This window comes from Frieseomelitta varia, unplaced genomic scaffold, assembly GCF_011392965.1.
Source record: "Frieseomelitta varia isolate USP_RPSP 00005682 unplaced genomic scaffold, Fvar_1.2 scaffold_216, whole genome shotgun sequence".
Classification (NCBI taxonomy): domain Eukaryota; kingdom Metazoa; phylum Arthropoda; class Insecta; order Hymenoptera; family Apidae; genus Frieseomelitta; species Frieseomelitta varia.
The window spans coordinates 87,225-109,069 of record NW_025109928.1 but is presented as its reverse complement, the minus strand read 5'-3'; the positions used below and the strand labels follow the sequence as shown (position 1 = coordinate 109,069).

General features: G+C 36.0%; 1 protein-coding gene and 1 long non-coding RNA gene across 3 annotated transcripts; both read left to right on the top strand.

Moving 5' to 3' along the window:
* The first annotated feature begins 5,745 nt into the window (after positions 1 to 5,745).
* Positions 5,746 to 7,915, top strand: LOC122527385. Of its 2 annotated transcripts, XR_006306333.1 has the most exons (3): positions 5,758 to 6,065; positions 6,523 to 6,787; positions 6,892 to 7,915. It is a non-coding gene; the product is annotated as an uncharacterized LOC122527385 (long non-coding RNA). The 2 variants fall into 2 exon arrangements; XR_006306332.1 differs by having other exon boundaries at positions 5,746 to 6,065; positions 6,523 to 7,915.
* A 921-nt stretch (positions 7,916 to 8,836) lies between these two features.
* On the top strand, positions 8,837 to 15,732 carry LOC122527377. The gene is made up of 3 exons (XM_043651495.1): positions 8,837 to 9,290; positions 13,873 to 14,021; positions 15,521 to 15,732. The coding sequence occupies exons 1-3, from the start codon at positions 9,127 to 9,129 to the stop codon at positions 15,730 to 15,732; spliced, it is 525 nt and encodes a 174-aa protein (XP_043507430.1). The 5' UTR covers positions 8,837 to 9,126.
* Positions 15,733 to 21,845: the final 6,113 nt, after the last annotated feature.

Here is a 21,845-nt window from a genome sequence, read left to right as displayed (position 1 = left end):
TTATTCCTAATAATCGTTTATATCTGACGCGCACATTTCAGAATGCTTTAAAAATAGTAACGGTATCTAGAAAATATAAAATGGTATAGAATAAAAATCGAAATTTTTTAAATCTTTGACACCTTTGGAATCTTTACAATAATTGTTGCCAATTTCTGCAGAATTTGAAAGCAGAAAAATTGGTGATGAATAACCATTTTTAATAACATTCCAAAGCTTGTATTCATATCTTTTTTTTTATTAAAACTTACATGGTATGGTAATCATAGTGATTTATAACATGTATTTTAGAAATACATTAGAAATATCAAAATCATGATGCTCTGCTGGTTAGTAAAAATTTGTAACATTAAATTAAAAAAGCAAATTTAAATATCTCTTAAGTGTAAATTTTATATTAATATAGGTGTAATTAAAAAGTATTTTTTAAACGTAGACAAAAAGTATGCTCCATAATATTTAATGCTCAAAAGTTCTGGTCAAACTCATTTTTTACAATATCTAAAAAGACAAAAAAATTCTTGGATTGATAAAAAACATAAAAAGAGAAGTGTCGTATTTTTTATATTTTTCTTATAAATATACATATATAAAAGATAAATGTATAAATTATATATCTAATATATAATAATATTTCAAGAGTATTTCACAATTTTTGTATAATTCATTAAGGACCAAGCAATAAGTTATCACAATACTATAAATACTTCAGATTCTTTAAATTCCATAAAATTATAGAATCTAAGAGTGAAAGATACAATAATAAAAAAATATTAAGTGAATCTTTAAAATTTCTTTTATATCTCCAGTTATAAATGAAATTATAAATGAAATATTTGTCAATGCAAGATTGGATTCAATGGACAATACACATAGATACTAACGAAATTGAGTTGACATTAACTTAAATATTATGAAAAATTTGTTTCAATTAATTAATTTTATTAAAAACAATTTAAACAACATCTTCATCACTGTTACTATAACATTACATAGTTATAGTAACTTTGTAAATTGGAATTTTGTAATAGTACACTATTCCATGTTTTTTGAGGAAATTGTATGCCTTTTTATAAATACTATAATCATCAACATCTACAAAATATTCATAAATATTTATAAATGTATTCAATAAATATATGTATGCAAGTGTGATCAGCATTAATAATTCCGTCCAGTGATATTAAATTATGAACTGTGATTAAAGAAAAGCGAAATTTGTATTATGATAAAATATCCGTGTTAGAATTTTCTTTTACAATAATCAAATGTCTACTCAATTTTGTATGGAATGCAATTCATCATGTATATATATTATACATTATATTTAATTTACAAAAAATGAAATATACACACAAAATTGTAACAAATAAATTTTAAATTATTAGACAATTTGTTATTAAATTTTTAAAGAAATTTGTTTAACTATATTTCATTTATTGTTACTTACTAGCAGAGTTCTTTGATCAAATATTTTTTTTTTTTAATATTAAAATAATATTCTATCTTCACAAGGAAGTATCCCTAAGAATTTTCGTGTGTTTATTATTTTATTCCTGCAACCTTATGTGTCGAAAAAGAAAATTATTATTACACAAGTTTTTGAGTATATTTCATTTATTTTAATTGTATACTTTTTCTGTGTGTGTGTGTGTATATATATATATATAGGTGCCTATATATAAAATTATGCGTGTATACATATCTAAAGTTGCATATAAGTAATTTATTTTAGTTGTATTATATTAAATTAAAACTCTGTTCGTACAAAGTAAATATATTCCAGTCACAATTAAGTTAATAGTATTTTTGCTCATAAAAATAGCCAATTTTACGAATGATAATTTATGATTAGTTATGTATTAGATTTCTATGTATCATTCCAACATTCCACTTATGACTTAGTTATAAAACTTATATATTTAGTATTATTATATTTAGATGTTTAGTATAGAATTATATTTTTTAAACTTTAGGATGAAATACATAGTTATAAAAACAATGCAAGAAAACACTTTATGGAATTGTTTCAAAAATATTAAAACTTATACTGTACTTTATTTAAATAAATTTATATTGATAACACAGAAAAATAGCAACGCGAAACAATTACTTCCAGAAAAAGAAAATTTATTGTTATGTATATCGTTTATTCTGGTCCAAATTTTTTATAATATGAGGATTATACAAATTATATTATTGTATAGTGATATTGACATGAAATTTCTCAGTCAAAATGTTTTTCAGTATTTTTTAATACTATCATATATAAGTTTTGTACGTATTTTTATCTATACCGTACATTGTCGAATATATTCAAATTTATATCAGGCTTTAACATTAATTATTGTATATCGATTGAAACGAACATTTTGTACGTGGAATAAACATAACAGTGACAGAAATAAATTAATGACAATAATTGAAAGAATTGTTATTTACTTTGTTATTTTGTGAATAACATTTTTCTGCAATCCGTATTCTAGTTAGTGTTACAAATTGTAAATGCTAATAAATGATGTATTGAGGAAAAACAATTTATCATGAAAGATATTGCAATATAAAGATATTTTAATTAAACTTGTACGTATATATGCGTTGCGACATATATGCTCTTCCATATTGATTTCTATTTAATTAATATTATATTCTGCAAATATAACATTTCTATCAATGTATAAGAGAAACAAACAAATTACTTATTAAATGTATTATTTTTAAATAATAATATACATACGTAAAGAAAAAATGCCGTAAGAAAAAAGTATATTTTTATTTTAATTTATGTAATAATAATAAATAATTAACATGTAAGCAGCTGCTGATAAATGTCTATTTTTTTTTGTATTTAAATAAAAACCTATATTTTGTATTAAATTGTATTTCCAATTTATTTTCTGAAAATTTTCAAGTAATTATTCTATATCTATATCTATAATTCTTCTCCCTTTTATTACTCTTTCTAATGTTTCTGATTTCGGTAACTTTAGTTTTAGAGCTAGTTTCCAAAAATATAACAATTAATTTCCATCCATGAATTAACTATTTCTTTGTGCGGATGCGCTGTAATTTTTTTTTTTTTTTTTACTGAATATCTTTAATTTGCAACGACTTCTAATAAAGAAGAAAAAATGCAAACTAATATTTTTGTAAGCAAAGTTTCGTACATCTACGTTCTATAATCACATTTTTCTAAATTTGTCGGTTATATAATTTAAATAATAAGATTATCCAGTACAGGGTAGTCAAATTCGATAATAAATAATCTTGACACACATATGTTAGGGGACATCTTCAAAAGATTTTAGATGTCACTTCATTCGATCTTGAGTATGGAAAATTGAAAAATGTTTAGGAATAAATGCAAATAATGAAATGTAACAGAGCGATTAATGAGGAGATCATTTAACAAGGGTTCAAAATGATGATATAATTTCAATATAGTATGTACGTATTTCTATAGATTTAAAGAGATTTTATAGAGAATGAACAACTAACGTAGTTACTCATAAACCTACTTTTATCAACCATGAACAGCAGACTACACGCTCGAGTACTTATTAGATGTTCAATAATATGATTACGCGCCATAAACAAGAGATGCAATCTATGACAAATATGTTTACTGTTTACACTCGTTTACAAAGTATAACTAAGTTACGTTCGTGTCGCATGTTAATGAAAAATTTAATTGGAAACTGATTTTTTAAACAAGCTATTAACAAAGAGTTAATATTACTTAATATTAGAACACGTTTCGACATCGTTACCGAAAACATCAGATCTATAGATCACGAGAAAAAAACCTGAAAAGCGATTCCAATTTTTGCTAGAGGAAAACATATTTGGCAATTGGCAACGCTCGGATCGCCAAATTAATTAAAACCGAGAAAGAAGATTCGACGTTCAATAAGTAAATTTGCCTGATTAATTAATTAATGATAATTCAATCCCGATTCATTAACGATAACTCGGATGGAAAATAAACGGGCTCGTTCGGGGTGGAACGATTAGAACGCAAGTGAAACTAGGTTTCCCGGGTATAACGGGAATTAATCGGGTTGGTATAGGTGTCGATGTAAACACGTGGCTTTATCGTTCGTTTTAAAACTTTCTCTTTCGCTGGTTGTTCTTCTTTTTGTTCGCGCGTAAACGGACGGATGCGTCGAAAACGAGCGATTTAATTTAGTAGCCAGGCAGTCGTACACAACACGATGGTTGAAGCATTTTTTCGTCAAAGGTTCGCATTCGCGCGCGCCACGTTCCGTACCCGTGGCGTTTTTCTCTTCTCTTTTGCCAACGAAACAATTGGTCAGGGGTAAATGCGAGAAGCGGCGCGCATGCACACATACACATACACATACACAAACACACACTCGACACTGGCATATCGCAGACACAGATGTAGAACACGAACAGCGCGGTAGGGGGGACGGAGTGGTGAGATTGCCGCGGAGCGCGGTGCAGCAGTAGCAGCAGCAGCACGGAGTTGGATGAGAGAGATGAAGTGGTAGATTAACGTCAACCGACGTAGCCCATTCATAACTGGCCTCTCTTCTGGCCGTGCGCGCCCCCGAACCGCCTATGTATACGCAAACCTCCTCTATACGGCGATTTATAGAATTGGAAAAGCGATATCGGAAAAATAGTAAACTTTATTGATGAATCCCTTCCCGACCTTTAAGCGATATCGCAGCGATCGAGTCGACCGCATTCCCCTACTACCCTGGCATCGTGCTACAGGTGGCATGTAAGCCAATCCATGTTGCTCTCCACTCTTTTTATCGCTCCTCTCTCTCTCTCTCTCTCTCTCTCTCCCTTCTCTCTTTCTCTTTCTATCATACACTTAAAATACGGTTAAATTAAAATTCTTCCGAGCTGCCATCGCTGTTGATTATTTCGTTGATTTAAACGCGAACGACAACTACAATTTTCATCCTTCTTCCCTTTCATACTACGATCGAGCGTGTTCCTTTCTTTTAAACGACTCGCTCGTAAAAATTTACGGATTCTCTGTTACGAATCGGTGCATGCATCGTTCTTAAAATTTTTCAGATTTCTATTCGACGAAATAGAAAGCGAACAAAAAGAATTCATTACTAAAATAACGAAATTCATTTACATTTCAAGTTACTTTTGATTTTAAGTTCTGAAACTGATTGCTCTCTGTATCATATGTGCGTAGATGTAAGGCGAGTTACGCAATTGGGGGCAAGTCGTGTCTAATTTTTTTTTTTCAGTTAAGAACAGAAGAAAATATTAAAATAGAGATTTTTGAATAAAAATATACATCTCTCTTTACATAGATCGAATCGTTTTCTCGTTCTACAAAAAAAAAAAGAAAGTAATGAGGTAACATGGTTGTAATGAGTAATGGTTGATTGATGAAATTAATTGAAGATATTTTAATTTCCAATTTCATTACGTGTATTCTGCGAAGTTCTAGGAAATTAGAGATAAAATATCTTTAGTACCAAAATTATTTGAAAAAAAAGTCGACGAACGTTATTCAAACAAATATATACGAGTGGAATTACGTCGATTCGTGTCTCTGGGCCGATATCATATTTCAATGTCAAATAATACAATTTCGTTTAAATTAGACTCTCTCAAAAGAAGAATAAATACAATCAAACGTTAATAAGAGACATTACAAGTTATATGTATAATGCATAATAATCAAACAATCAGTTACGTCAAATGGCTAAAATAACCGATCACGTACTGCAAAGTATGAAGATTGAAAATCATCTGAACGATCTTCGAAGAATCCTCGAGCAATTTGAACATGCTACACGCATGACAAAAACGAAGCAAACATATGACGTTACATCGTGCAGCGTGTCGGAAAGATTGCGTGGGAAAAGAGAAATTAGACGAAATGAAAATTAAAACAGAAATTCGAAGTGAGGACGAGAGTGGGAGTGGAGAGTAGGAGTGACCATCGGACAGGGAGTAGAAAGGAAAGAGGCGCGCAGTATCGAAGATATCGGCGCACGGGACACTGTAGCTTTGCAGACTTTAATATCGTGGCATTCCCTTTATACCAACGAACGAAGCACAACGTGAGATCCACTTTAATCCTAATATACCATACGTACAATGCGCCGGCAAAATAATGGCACGGCTCGCGACGTCGAGGCGATCGGCAACTGGCGTGGATCGCGTGAATCCATGGCCGATCGACGCCACCGTCATCGACCAGTTTCGCCCGATTTTCTGACTGTCGAAAATTTCGGACAAGTCACGTTAGATGGCGTTACTAGTTGCGTGGAACGCAACTCCGCCGACAAAATATTTTCCGTTCGCGATGTTTGTTCGGATCGTAGGGAAATTCTTGTCGCGGTGCACGCGGGACAGCGTCCGATCACGCGTTAACGATCGATGGAAAAATAAAAATTTTTCTCTGAATCGACAAGTTCCGCGGCGAGCGTGCCGGTGACGTTGAGAGTAGCCGCGATAATATCGGCGGCGTAATTCTAGAAAATATTTCAGGAGGCTAATGAGTCAGTAATTTTGCAGGCTGTCCGGGTATAGGCAAGGGAGAACGTACGCCAAGACCAGAAGGACGTCCTGTGACGCATTCAATTGAAAATCTCAAGGCACCCTCGTGCACCGTTGGAAGATAATATATAGGGTTACATTACGTGCAAAATCGATCAGTTATTTTAGCTGGGAATAAAATTTCTAATGAAACAGCCAGCGAGCAATTTTTTACTCGTAGATAATAACTACTATAATATATACTTCGTCGCAGATTCTTCAGGTGGTACACAATATGTAAAATGTATATACTTACGCTTGTAATATGTACGAATATCCGTGACAGAATGGAACATTCGTTTTCGATGGGTATCTTCATTTCATACTTATATTTTACTCATTTGCTAGATACAACGAACAAATGGAAATTGATGAAACCTTAAGAGAAATAATTAATAATTATTTGTCGCTATGCGAGCGCGTATAATCGAAAATATGGCATGATTCGAGAGGAGTCGCGAAACGTTGGCAAATGGGATTCTATTTAATTCATTGTGATTGTTACGTGAACTATTAAAGCTCTGCACATGCTGCTGAATATAATTAATGTACGATATCTTTAATAAATTGGAAATTAATAACAAAACAGACAGAACGGAGAGGTCAGGACCAACGCAAACTTAAAGAAAAATGAAATCCACAGATAAGTCTAAATAATAATGCAATTTGCTCTCTGAAGAAGAAAAAAAAAAAGAAGTTACGTCTCGTCGTGAAGTCATAATTATACGAATTCCGAGAAATTCAATTCAGAATGTTTATTCACGTCTATTGGATCCACGATAGGAATGATTGTATATTTAATGTAATTGATTTAATCAGCGATTTAAAAGTCATCGTTGCAAATTTTAGAAAAATTACTATATTATTGTTTTAATCATATAGTTATAATACAAAATTATTATGATTTTAAATGCGGTTTTTAAATAATTCTTTAATCGATGTACAAATTAATTACCATAACTGTTATTTATATATGTATAATTATTGCGATTACGCACATTTGAGCGTAACATTTACCGTTTAATTTAATTTAATTTCTAATTAATGACCTTAATACTTTCGTAACAGAGAAAAGTAAGACTGTCAGAACTGTGTGTTTAAATGAAAACTTCTTGAATTCTTCTTCGATCACTATCTTGAGCTTTATCGACGAAAACATATACAGTTTGAAAATGTTGTTTGTTCTATTAAAAGTACACTTGAATCCTACGTAAATGACATGAATATGTATGTATACGTAAAACGAAAAGAGTATTCTTGGAATTGAAACTTACATACACGATTTGCATGATGTGACATCATTACGATCGTTTTATGCGTAAAGTTATCAACATTTTTTTGCCTACGAAATAAACGACGCCTTAACATTGAAGTCTGGAAATCGGAGATTCTTCTCGAGACGAAAACGTTAGTCTGATTTTTGACTTCCTAAATTAAAACAACATACACGTCTTTCCCTCTAAACTTCTCTGAAAGACATTGCTTTGGATTTTAGATGGTTTATTAACTTCTCGTTAGTTTTTGTTAATTAAGAACATTGGACGAGAGCAGATCAGAGTGCCGTGTAATACAGGAGCGAATCAGACAGAGCGAATGGCACAAGTCTACTAGCTTTCCTACTTTCCTCACCGTTTCCGATCATACGTTCTGTCTAACAGAAAGAAGCGGAATGAAAGAACACAAAAAGAAGAGTCAGAGAGAGACAGATAGAGACAGAGACAGAGACAGACGGAGAGGGAGAGGGAGAACGAGCAAACGAACGAACGAGAACGAAAGAGAAAAGGAAGAAGGAAAGAAAGGAAGTCTCCGAGGCTCGGCGGGGCACTTTCACCTGCTGTGGTGCCCTTAAGGGCACAAAAATACGCGAGAGGGCCGGGGCGAAGTTTACGCAGACGCTCGTTACACTTGCTCAAACGGTGGAAGTTGCAAGTGCAACTTGCTCCGACGAGCGTACACCACCGTTGATTCCCCTTAATTTGACAATATCTGCTTTAACGGAAAGGCGGTTGATACATTCCCTTTAATATATACAACATAAAAAGTTTCACGACGAATAAAGCGACCGGGAGTGGGAGAATGGAAGCGAGTGAGTGAGTGTGCGAGCGAAGGTGCGCGCGCGAGCGAGCAAGCGAGAGGGCCCACGAGCGAAAGAGGTGGATGACGAGCGTGCGTAGGGTGAGTCACGGGGAGGGGAGGAACACGAGGAGGCAGAGGAGGAGGAGGAGGAGGAGGAGGAGTTGCCGAGCGGCAGGGAACAAGCGGGGAGTAAAGAGGAGTTGTGGGTGGGGTGTGAGTTAGGGGCGCGCGCGCAAGAGACAGAGAAAGAGAGAGAGCGAGAAGGAAAAAGAGAGGAAGTAGCAGCGTCGACGGGGAAGGCGAGAGGAACGTAAGAGACGGCAGAGGAGGTCTCGTTCAGGAGAGAGACGACAAATACGCTCGGGAATGTATTGACCGACGGTCGAACGTTGCTCGATTTTTGATAAATTCGCCGGTCGTCGATCGCCGCGAACTGGCCGATCTTCGCGAACGGCAAACCCGACCAAGCGAAACTTGAGATACCGAACGATCGTCGGTCGCTCGCCGATGGTAGAAAACGCGAGTTTTTCGTTAACGGATCGGTCAATAGTTTCGCGTCGGTCCCGTTGGAAGGACGAAGAGAGGAGCGGCGGCACGAGCGAAAGCCGCGAACGACGAGAGAGAGAAAGACAGCTACGAGACTGGGTGAACGAGAGAGTGAGGGCAAAAGGGTAGGAGAGAAAAAGAGAGAACGAGAGAGAGAGAGAGAAAGAGAGAACGCACGCAAGAGTGAGTGAGTGAGTGAGTGAGTGAGTGAGTGAGTGAGAGAGAGACTCGGAGAGACGAAGAGGAAGGTAGCCGAACGGGCAGAGACGATGGCTCTGAGCTACCGGCCGCTTTCCTATTGTCCATGGATCCCATCGAATAAATAGTTCCCCGAATTTGCAGACACCGTGAAAAAAAAAGTTTTCTCTCTGGTTCGACGATTCTCGCCGTGTGGAACATTTCCAGAGAGAAATTTGATTTTTCCAAGTCGCGGCGGATATTGTGGAAAAATACGGGAACGTTCGCCGGCGGTCAATTCCTTGCCGTCCCGTCGGGGTCTCGTTTATTTTTGCATTTTAAGGCATTGAAGAAAAGAAAATGTTAAAAAATAGGAAAAAGCGAGCGCTCTCGGGCGCAGGGTGAGAGAGAGCCGAAGAGAGGGCGGCTTGAGGGAAGAGCCAGGGAGTGGGAAAGATGTGCACAAAAACGTACTGACGAACGTACAATGAAGCAAAAAGAGAGGTATCTAACCTACCAACGCGAAGTAGAAGTCCGTAGGCCCGGGGAAAAAAAAAGAGTTGCGCCAGGGCTGGATCGGGGCGCTAGCTCAACCGAACTAAAGCAGAAAGAAGACGAGCGAGCCTTCGCGCCGGCGGAATTCTTTAAAATACTCTTATATAACCCACCTGTACGTTGGCCGCCCGCCACTGCACAACAGAACGTCTAACGTTCGTCCGAACAATTCTGCGTTTGCCTCGCCAATTCGACTTTGTTCCTCTTCAAAAACACGATTTTACCTCGCGTAACAGCCTCGCAACACTTGCACAACAATTATATTCGCACGCGCGCGCGCACGTTTCTCTTCATCGAAACACGTAGATACTACTCCCGTGAGAAAAAGAATCTTCGAATTCTTAGAATCGTTTGATGGGTTTCCAAGTTTCGTACGAGTATCGTGTATAAAAATCCATCAAACGATTCTGAGAATTCGAAGATTCTTTTTCTTACAGGAATATAATATAGATATATATTATATTATATTAACCTCTTACGCTGGAATGACGTGTCACGCACGTCGAGAACATTTGGCACAAAATTGCAATATTTTCTCAGTTTTAGGTATATTGAAATAGAACCTAGGCAAAACAAATAATAAATTTATTGCTTCTTGGTCATTTCTATCCAATGATATGCCGATGAATTCAAAAAGAAGACGAGTTATTGTATACGGTCACTCGTTATGGTCCGCAATCAGTTGCCAGCGCAACGTGGTTAACCTCTTGCGCTGGAATGACGTGTCACGCACGTCGAGAATATTTGGCCCAAAATTGCAATATTTTCTCAGTTTTAAGTATATTGAAATACAACCCAGGCAAAGCGAATAATAAATTTATTACTTCTCAGTAATTTCTATCCAGTGATGTACCGATGAATTAAAAAAAAAAAGAATTTATACGGTTTGGTCACTCGTTATGGTCCGTCAACCAGTTACATACTAGCGCAAGTGATTAAGCAGGAATTGAAGGAACATGAGCGTCTTTCTCTTCTTCAAATTATTTTCAAAGATATACTATTTCTAGGTTTTGCATCTTCTTTGAAACGAATGTACAATAAATATTGGTATCAACAATATCTTTGACAATTAAAGTCGAAGCAGTATACTTTGATCAGATTGAAATCACCGTATTATTGCATCATTGTTATTGCATTCCCCGTATATCAACATACAGTAACTCGCGCTATATTGAAATGTGTTTCTGTTGTATCCCGCGAAATTGTTTCCTCCTCGTTTCTGCAACTTCATTAAACACAAGAGGCCGTGCTCTTTTTTTCGCGCAACATCTGTAATGCTACACCACGCGGTTTTCATTATGTAGCAACAATCTTTCAAATACCACTTCTCCAGCAAGTTTATTACATCCCCATTTTAATTTTCAGAGGCGGAACAAATTTTCGAGGCAGACTTTTCCTAAAAACACACTCGATAACCTAATACTATTTTCTACTTGTTGGTTGGATTATAGACGTGAAAAGTGAAATTAAACCGTAAATCGATTCTCTCTTACTGCGTGTATAATGCATGGTATTTATATTTCGATACGTTTTTGTTAATTTTGTGATTCTTGTCGGTGAGAAATTACAAAATTTTGACCGGAGAATCAGAATCGAGAAAGAGCCCTACCGCCAAAACGTTGATACGTTATCTGTCTTTCTTTTTTTTATCACATACAAGTCATATTAACTCAAATTAGATTAGATCCTTTTATGTTAACTATTGTAACTAACTATAAATTATACTATAGTATAATCAACTTAATACATGTACTTAATATACGTAACTAACTACAAATAACTATTCCAAGATCTTGGCCATGATGCAATGGAGGCATTCCGAAATATATACATATCTGACATTTCTCTTTTTCTGACGAGAGAATCCGGATTTTGTTCGTTCGAGTAACTTTCGATTGCACGTTTCTGTTTCCCAATTAATTCTAGATCATTAGCCCATTAGTCCAGATCATTAATTCTAGGTATTTTAATGTCATCACATTTTTTTATGGCCTTTTACGTCCAATTTCCAAACCATGATGACCATTTTGTTTCGGTTCAACAATTAAAACAGTGTTTGCTCTTGGATTTCATTATACGCAACATTTCTAACGCTTGCTACAGTATCAGCTTTGTAATAGAAGATAAAGTTCACTGTAGGAACTATATTTGTATTCGATAGCAAAGTACACGAGCAAGAAAATATGCAGTTCGGCTAATAGAATGTTTAAAACATTCAGGTAGTAGCAAACATATATATATAATATAAATAATATAATATATATATGTAGATAATATAAATTATAATATATAATATTATTATATAAATTTTATATAATATAAATAATATAATATATATATATATATAGATAATTAAATTATATTATAATATAATTATATAAATTATATATATATATATATATATATATATATATATATATATATAAGCATGGTATCATAGTTTAAATGTACATACGTATCAACTTAAACCAGCAGAACGTGTAATTTATGTTAAGAGTACTTACGTTAATGAATATTGCGAATGTATCACAATTGCGTTCACTTTTATATAAGGGGAGGGGGGCTAATTTCTACTCGCAAAATGAACAATGGAAAATGTAATTCTAATTATGAAATAAGCTTATTAACATTCGCGCGCGAAAGTAATTTAAATTGAGTGTCGCTCCTTCCCATTTTATTTCTTTCTAACTGTAATCTATGCGTGCGTTACAAGAATCTCGCAGCAATCGTGCAATAGAACCTGACGATTTGCTAAAGTGTTTGTCGCTTTTGCCAAAGAGACGCGTAAAAGACACAGAAGCTCATTTGAATTGAATTGAATATTTAGCGTACGTAGAGAATATTTTTAATCACGCAATTAGTATTCTAGAATTATATTACAATACGAGCGCGGAGATGAAACTTTGACACTCTGCGTCGTTTCTGATACGTATGTCGCGCAGAAAAAAAATTTGAACTCGAAACTGTCTACCTCTCGCAAGCGATTTGACAGCCACTTATCAAAATTGGACTCCCGGCGGGTTTTAATTTTGCAGACATTCTAATTTTGCACTCTCTTGATGTCGGTCGACCCGCGAAGTTCGCTAAATAATTCAATGCTTTTTATTTTTTTGTATCGCACGCCACTTCCACGCGAGTTCGTTATCTACGTGTAATCCTAAATGAACTCGGAGCTGAATCGTGGTATAGCGTGGTTACACATTATTCCATATTGTTCGCGCGTAGAGATTTCCGTGGCGTGCAAAATGATATGCGCACGTTTTGTGACGTTGACTTTCATTCTGTTGGATGTTGGCCAGCTATCAAACACGTAATACGTAATAAGATAGTTCTGCATAGTTTGCAACTATGGAAATCCTAATGCGTGATCAGAAGGTGAAAATTTAATTAATGTTAATTTCGGTTCGTGATTTAAGCCTACATTCTTCTGTCACACTTCAATCGATGGACCAAAATGCCATCTGCGTCGCGTCTTTCACTTTTTACGTGAATTTTTATCTACACCTGTTTCTTATGCAGTATGTGATTGACACGTATACTGGCCTAGTATGCACGTTGCAATTTGTCGAGTAGTTTCGGTTGCTATACTCCAGGGAACACCGTTTTTAATACCGAGAATGAGAATTGAACGGTGTTGCTCTAATAACTTAAGAATTTGTTCTATTGTACGATGACTCGATACGAAGCGAGGAATCTTCGATTTCTTCGACAATGAATAAATTGTTAAATCAAACGAAGTGCGAGGAAGTACGAGGACCGATCCTCGTGCTCTCTCCTCTCTTTGCAAATTTACACACGCGTGCAATATATGAAATTTGAGTATAAAATTATTATATAAGAACTTAAATATAAAATTAAATAACACGTATGTCTATATGATCTTATTTTATATATTTCACATGTACATGTAAATACGTTTGTACGTTCTGTAACAAAGGATATTTTAAGATTTTGTTTAATTTATGTTCGTTGCAGGATACTCCACGATAAAATTCGCATTAAAGGAAAAACAGACATAAAGGATCTTCTAGGACCTGCGAAATCCCTGGAAGGAACAAAGGTGCTACCTGAAGACCATAAATGTCACTCGGGAAGTAAAGACTCGGAAGTCAATTGGATTTTAAGTAAGTAAATGTATAATTGTGTATTCTTTACAGTCAAATTTTTCAATTATTTCCAATAAAATGGGTCTGTATGTATGTTTTTAAGAAAAACTGACCCGTACACTATATATATATATATATATCTTAAATCGATTACATTTTCATTCAAAAGTGTATCTGTCACTTTTAACCTCTTGCGCTGGAATGACGTGCCACGCACGTCGAGAACTTTTTTCCCAAAATTGTAATATTTTCTCAGTTTTAAATATATTTAAGTAAAACAAAATAATAAATTTATTACTTCTCAATAATTTCTATCCATCGACATTATACCGACGAGTTCAAAAAGAAAGGGACAAATTATTGTATACGGTTCGGTCACTCGTTATGGTCCGCAATCAGTTGCCAGCGCAAGTGATTAACCTCTTGCGCTGGAATGACGTGCCACGCATGTCGAGAATTTTTTGTTCCAAAATTGTAATATTTTCTCAGTTTTAAGAATACCTAAGTAAAACGAAACAGACAGAACAAAATAATAAATTTGTTACTTCTTAATAATTTCTATCCAGTGATGTACACGGTTCGGTCACTCATTATGGTCCGCAATCAGTTGTCAGCGCGAGTGGTTGATTAACCTCGTGTCACGCACGTCGAGAATTTTTTGTTCCAAAATTGTAATATTTTTCTCAGTTTTAAGTATACCTAAGTAAACAGGCAGAACAAAATAATAAATTTGTTACTTCTCAATGATTTCTATCCAGTGATGTATACGGTTCTGTCACTCGTTATGGTCCACAATCAGTTGTCAGCGCGAGTGGTTAAGAAAAAAATCGTCGCAAGTGTATTTCTCTACGAGGAACAAAAGGAAAGAACGGCCTTCGTCTAGCGAAAGAAAAATTCGTAGCAGTAGGCATTCGATGCGTAGGCAGTTTGGGGAGAGGAGGGAACGAAAAGATCGGTGCACGGCGAGGGAAACAAACTCTGGCGCGCGGCATTCAGGTAGTTTCCTACATTCAGGCGAATCCGCTCACTTGTCCATCCTGGAGCGGGCTGCTTCGCGATGAATGCCCATCTTTCCCTTTTGCCCTCTACTCCCCCGGGCCGGGCCACGGCACATCGGACGATATCCCCGCGCACCATGCCCCGCGCTTTTGTCTCGCAAAAATCTCGCACAATGCTCCCTCTCTCCGGTGGAACCCAAGCCTACTACATCTTCCTACCTTGCTCCACCTTCCTTTTTTTTTTTTTCGCTTCTTCCCTCTCTCCTTCTTTTTCTTTTCTTTGATTCGGATTCCGTAGCTCTATGAAAAGGACTTAATCACATGCGGCACCGGGGATTTGTCCCTTCTCAGGTAGTCTCGTTTAGACTCCCAGAGATCTTTTCGGATCTCCTTTCTTACGGGACTTCTTCTTTCTTCCTCTCCCCCCTCCCCTCCCCTCCACTTTCTTTCGAGAAAGAAACGCCAACTGTACCTGGCTATATCCAAACGGCTATTTAGGTATATTTTTATCTATCGAAGGTAATGCTTCAACGGTCACAGTCGGGGTTGTTGTACTTTTACGACTGCCGCAGGGCAAGTTACGTTTCGCGAGTCAGTTTAAGCGTCCTGTCGTAAATTTTATTTGCCATAATGAATCCGTCAATTCGGACGAGGTTCATCAGTCAACGTGCATTGGTCAAGGTTGGAGCGTCACTTCGAGAAAATCAATTTGCGAACGCGATACAGATTGAAGTATAAACGAGCCGTTTATTTCGAATGTGGCCCAAGTCCATTTATCTTCAAATCGAGATATTTAACCTCTCGCGCTGGCGACTGATTCGCGGACCATAACGAGTGACCGAACCGTACACGATATTTTTCGTCGCTTTCTTTTTCTCTTGAACACGTCGGTACGATAACACTTGATAGAAGTCGTCAAGAAATTGTGAGAATGAAAAAATCTTTTTCATTCTATTAATCAGCTAATTTCCTGTGTGACAAAATCTTAGTGATTTTAAATATATTAGTTGCAATTTGTTTAAAAAAGACAACGTAGAAATGTAAATGCTTAAAACAGCTAGCTTGAAAAATGGACTTTCAAAATAAAATATTCAACGTGTTGATGTAGAAACTTTGATGTATCTAACTTATCAATTTTGTATCTAATCATCAACTCTGTTAACTAAATTATTAATCTCGCGTCCAATCATGTATCTAATTTATCAATTCTGTTTATCTTCTCGAAAGCTTATTTATTCAATTGCTATTAAACACCCGCGTTAGAAACCTCTATGTACGTAACTATCATCAAATAACTATATTAAATTATGTAGCTTAATTATATTTCTTGTCCTTAGAATTAACGTAGTTTGCCATTGTGACGAGCGTGTCTTACAAAAATTTTTTTCGAAATCGGCGAACCGCGTACACCAATATTACCAAATAAACTAACGCCACTCGGCTCGATTAACGATGCAGATGCTGCGTCTTACTTAGAAATATTAAATGACAACGTGACAGTTGCATCATCAATCTCGAATATGTTAATCAGCATGGTATGTACGCATGTATGTGCCACAAGTTGCTGGCTTATGTAATGATCTGAATAAAGTAAAATTGATACTCACCGGGTGGACGATCAGCTCTCCCAGTTTCATCCCAGGCTCGACGAAATTTTACAAAGGCCGGTGAGAAAAATTTGGAGAAAAGTTTGGGGGAGAAAGGCCAAAGGTCGGAAGGAAAGTTTCTTTTTCTTTTTTTCTTTTCTCTTTCGAGAAAGTCAAACGGGACGATTTTGAAAAACGTAACGTATTCTATATTTAACAAACATCTTCTTCACGTCTGGTATTTACAATCACACAATGCGCGTGTATTTGCTAACATATTCGTCGTTGAATTATTTACAGTACGTAATTACAAAGTGCGACACGGACGGAGCGATCAGCAGGCCGAATTCCTCTTCAGTTCTTCACGCTGGTATTACAATTACAATGAACATACATACATACACGATTAGTCGAGCGTTTTCTTTTTCTTTTTTTTCTTTTTCTCGGAGGTTCTTTTTTTCTTCCTCTCTTCGCGTGCTCTCTCGATTTTCTCAGCGTGTCTTCTCGCTGTGCTGACCAGTCGAATTGTCATCTACGATGTATGAAAAGCTCCTTTTTACCTCGTACGGACACCCATCGCATCTTCATTTCTTATCTAAATAGTTGTCGGTATGTAATCGTCGAAAAAGAAACAAAAAAAAAAAGAAAAAGAAAAAAAAGAAGAATTATGAAGAAAGATGTAGTGAACGTAAAGAAGCCGATAATTCCTCGAGTTTGTGCTTTAAAATCTTACACTCTCCACTTTTTTTATATATGTGTGTTAATATGCGTGTGTTGCTTTTGTACAAGAGATAAAAGTAGGAACGACTGCTTCGTACTCGGTGATAAGGTTAAACTTCACCCGATTAAGAAGCTTTATTGTCAAATGTTGAATCAAGGGAAACAGACATTTCTCGACGTTCGAATAAAAAATTCGAATTCGTATACTCGAAGTTGTACTCGACGATTTGCAACCTTAGAAAGTATATCTCGTTCAATTATTCATCTAAGCATTCGTCAATTTCTTATATTGTCACGTTCGTGTCAGAAGCTTTCAAACAAAAATTGACAACACCGTTACTACATACGTATAGTCAGTTAATTCCTTCGTTCCTACTTGCGTACCGACAGTATCGTGTTTTAACGTAACAGACATAACATGTTGAGTAAGTATGCCTCGTGGAAAACAAAAGTCACACTCGACACACACACGTTACCACTTTACATTCGTTTCGTTCTGTAAATTGCACTGTAGGTACGTGTAAATGGTTTGTACAGCTATTTCACAAACTTAGAAGATTTTTAACACTCAATGAATTATTGTACTGCTCCCTTTCGCAAGCACGTTCAATTTGATTACAAAACAGCATTACAAGTATGTGATTCGATGCAGCCGCTGACGACATTGAAATTTACATTCCCAGTAAAAAGAATCTTGGTCACTTCTCCTTAGAAGATTGCGTGAAATATTCATACGCGTTTCTTCTTAGGTATAATTTTCATTCAAAGAAATTTCAATTTCTTCTCGCTGAGCGCGTGCAACTATTCCACTATACTTATTGATTTAACCCTGCTGTGATCCTGATAAATGTTTTTTCCATTTATACGCAAAGGGACTTTCGTTCCTTTCGAAAACGATACACAGAAATCACGCGTATTAACAATTCTCGCTAATCAGAAAAAGAAAGACGTAGCAGGATTAAACGAAGTAACAGAACGATTTCATTTCATCCTCGAATAATTTCCATTTTCTTTCTAACCTCTTGCGCTGGAATGACGTGCCGCGCACATTGAGAATTTTTTCCCTCCAAAATTGCAATATTTCCGCAGGTTTTAAGTACAGTTAAATATAACCCAGCAAGATAAATAATAAATTTATTACTACTTGGTAATTTTTGTCCAATGGATATTATCCCAGTCTCCGAAGTTTAAAAAGAAAGCGACGAATTATTGCACGCGGTTCGGTCACTCGTTATGGTCCGCCAATCAGTTGCCAGCGCACGGGGTCAAACATCTTGATCTCGAAATTCACTCATTCTGAGAAAATGATATACCTCGCGTACGAACCGAAGCAAAAGCGACAAGGGAGACGTAAATATCCAATCACAGGTTTCTTACACAATTCATAAATAATGAATCGATTGGCTTGGTGCAGCGCTATGATCGATGAATCTCATTACGGGGCTGTAATTAGTTACAGATCATCGTGCGTCCCTCTTATATTACAAACAAACGTTCGTTGATTATAGCGTGTACGATATTGCCTCGCAACGGAATTGCAATTGAATTCATCACGCATGCATCGCGAACGCATATCTTCTTTCACCTGGTGTATAGCTCGCGAGTGTAATCAGCTTTTGAATTCGGCGCGCCGAGAAGCCACTCCGATCCGTTGTTCGTATCTTTTTTTTTTTCTGTTTTCTTCTTTTTTTTATATAAAAGCTTATGCAACAGTAAACAACGAAAATAGCCTGAAACGTAGCTGAGACATTTCGATTCATCGCGTTTCTTTTCCTCGTACACACCTCCACCCACTCTTCTTTGCACACTTCCGTATTTTTAGGTTATGGTTTTTTTAGGTTATATTGTCGCGCTTTCTTACTGACCATTTTACAAGCACACAACTGCCTCTTCGACGTTGTCGACGTTCGAGCGTTCATTACTTTTCACAAAAGTATATATACAGCAATTTTTGCCTGTTTTTTTTTTTTTTTTTTTGAAAAATTGATGTCTATTCATCGAACCTTCGCGAACTTCGTTATCAACGTATACGCATGTACATACATACGTCATACGCGGGAAACTTCACGAACGAACCCGCGACGAGTATTGTTTCTCTTAAAAACGCAACATTATCGCGAAGTGTTGTTCAAACGCGTATTTTTTCGATTGTTTCCTGGAAAAAAAGGAGCGAAAACGAACAAACGAAATATCTTTTACACGAACAGGTTGCACGGACTCGAAAAAATTACACTCGGTTGAAACGATTAATTTCTCTCTCTCTCTCTCTCTCTCTCTCTCTCTCTCTCTCTCTCTCTCTCTCTGTGTCTCTCGTACATCTGAGATTCCACATTGTTGCAGCTGAAAATGTACACTTTATATTTATAATTTCAATATGAAATACCCTTTGATACAAATATTAATCGCATCGTTCTCGATCGATAAAGTCAACGCACGAAGGTGTATCATCATATCGGGGGGGAAAAACACGTCGTTCTTTTTTTTTCCATTCGAACGGCTATTCGCACAAATCGACAGAATTTCGATGAAAATGAAATACCGCGAGCAAACTGCGTGTTTTTCGAATATTCGCGTGTAAGAGAATCGAGAAATGTTCGGGGGGGCTAGAAATGTTCGCTCGCGTTTTTTCTTCTTTCTTCTTTTTTTTTTTTTTTTTTACGCGTTCGTAAGTTCTTTTTAATGAGACTCGATACGAAACGCGTAATATCTGCTCGCAACACGAACATACGGGGCTCGATGATAAAAATCAATCAACTGACAAAAAACGGTACGATAATCGGTATTGTTTCCTATATCGAGACACATACACGTTACACGTTACAGATCGCGTTACAATGTATATTGTTGGGGAACGTTACAGGCTTCTCGTATTTTGCGAGATTACGCTGCAGCGTTAGTCGTTTTCGATTCTCGCTTGTTTCATTCTTGGAATGACAGTGACAGCATGTAATGTAAGTGAAACAGACGTTGATCGTCGATAATTGCGGGTAATTCGTAGAGAAAGTGTAGCATATTTGGAATACCAGTTTGTTTCATCCTCAACTAGTATCGCGGCTATAGTAATTTGACTATAGTACAGTTCATGATTATCAAGATTTATCTTATTTGATTTTACATTCATTACGATAGAGATTAGCAACGGAATTGAAAAGAAATTAGAGATTCCAGAATTAATTAATTTTGAATTATCATGTATGTTCATAACCGGACCACCAGCGAAGGATTAGAGCGAATAAAAATTTGGAAGCAAACAAAATCGCGTCCTATATGTAGCTGATAAAGTTCTACAATTCAAACTCTCGATAATAATAAATAAATGTGAAACACCTAGGTAAAAATACAACTTTGGCCTAATTGAGAAATAATGATAATGAAATTGTATTCGGTGTAGGTAATTTTAGCGTTATTTCAGTTCACCTTCACTTATTTATCGAATTGAACAAAAAGAAAAAAGAAAAAAAAACAAAGTTACTTTCTCTCCCGTGATTTAATCATGGCACGAAGATCACAACGTAGGAACAATCATTTTAATCGTAAATATCAATTCTAAGTGTGTAAATAAAACAAAGCATCACTTTCGAATATTTCAAGTAGAATCCCCGTAATCCATGAATTCAATATCCACGGTTGACTGCGATCCACAAAGATGTACAACTTTCGACGAATTTACTCACTTTATTCATTAATTTCACAAATAATTATTAATTTCAAAAATAACGTTCGCATTTATAATTTCTAATGGAATTGATCGGCCAACGTTTTCGACTGGAGAATATTAAGAATGTCATAGCTTTAACTCTTCAAGGACAACGCCTGACGACGACGATTTAAACGTTTTTGATAATTCTCGTAGATTTAAATAATAATCATTGTTAAACAACAGCAGTTGATTCCGTTTATATATAATTGAAATAACATCTAACAAACGTCGCACAGAATCGTCATTCCTGAATGGCTAAAATCATATATCATTTCTCATTAGTAATGTTCACGTCGAACAAACTAATAATATTATGTCACAGTACAAAAACGTACGTATCTAAATAGAATTCGCAAATAGACTCGCAGATTAATCCTGTTACGAGGAGTTTCTACTTGCTGTGCATTCGCTCTTCATTCACATACGAATTAATAACAATATATTCCAAATACGCTGTACACTCCCTGTTCTACCCTGACAAAAACATCAAGGTGACAAGAAAAATTTCGCCACGATCCACGGCAGATCTGCGAGAAAGATCGCCACGGTACGCGAGTTATCGGCATCTATCACATCGTTCGATGTTATTCCTCTTCCCATTTGCTATTGCGAACCCCTATGGCGTATTTCACGACGATTCTAAAACGTTGCACACACTGGGTGCACACTCGTTCGACCAATTCGAAGTAACAAAGACTTTTACCGCAATGTGCCAGCCTTTTCGGCTAGATTCCTATTACGTTAACGTTTCTCGTTATCGGTATTACTCGGTAATTATGTATAAAAGGTTGCTTGAAACCGCGCGCCGGACATTTCTTTCCCTTCTTTTTTTTTTTTT

Bases quoted from the DNA above. Each gene is read 5' to 3' on its own strand.
- LOC122527377 (XM_043651495.1), top strand. From the start codon at position 9,127: ATGGTAGAAAACGCGAGTTTTTCGTTAACGGATCGGTCAATAGTTTCG. The intron at 9,291-13,872 runs GTAGGAGAGAAA...TGTTCGTTGCAG, and splicing joins GAGAGAGTGAGGGCAAAAGG to GATACTCCACGATAAAATTC. The intron at 14,022-15,520 runs GTAAGTAAATGT...TATCTATCGAAG, and splicing joins GGAAGTCAATTGGATTTTAA to GTAATGCTTCAACGGTCACA.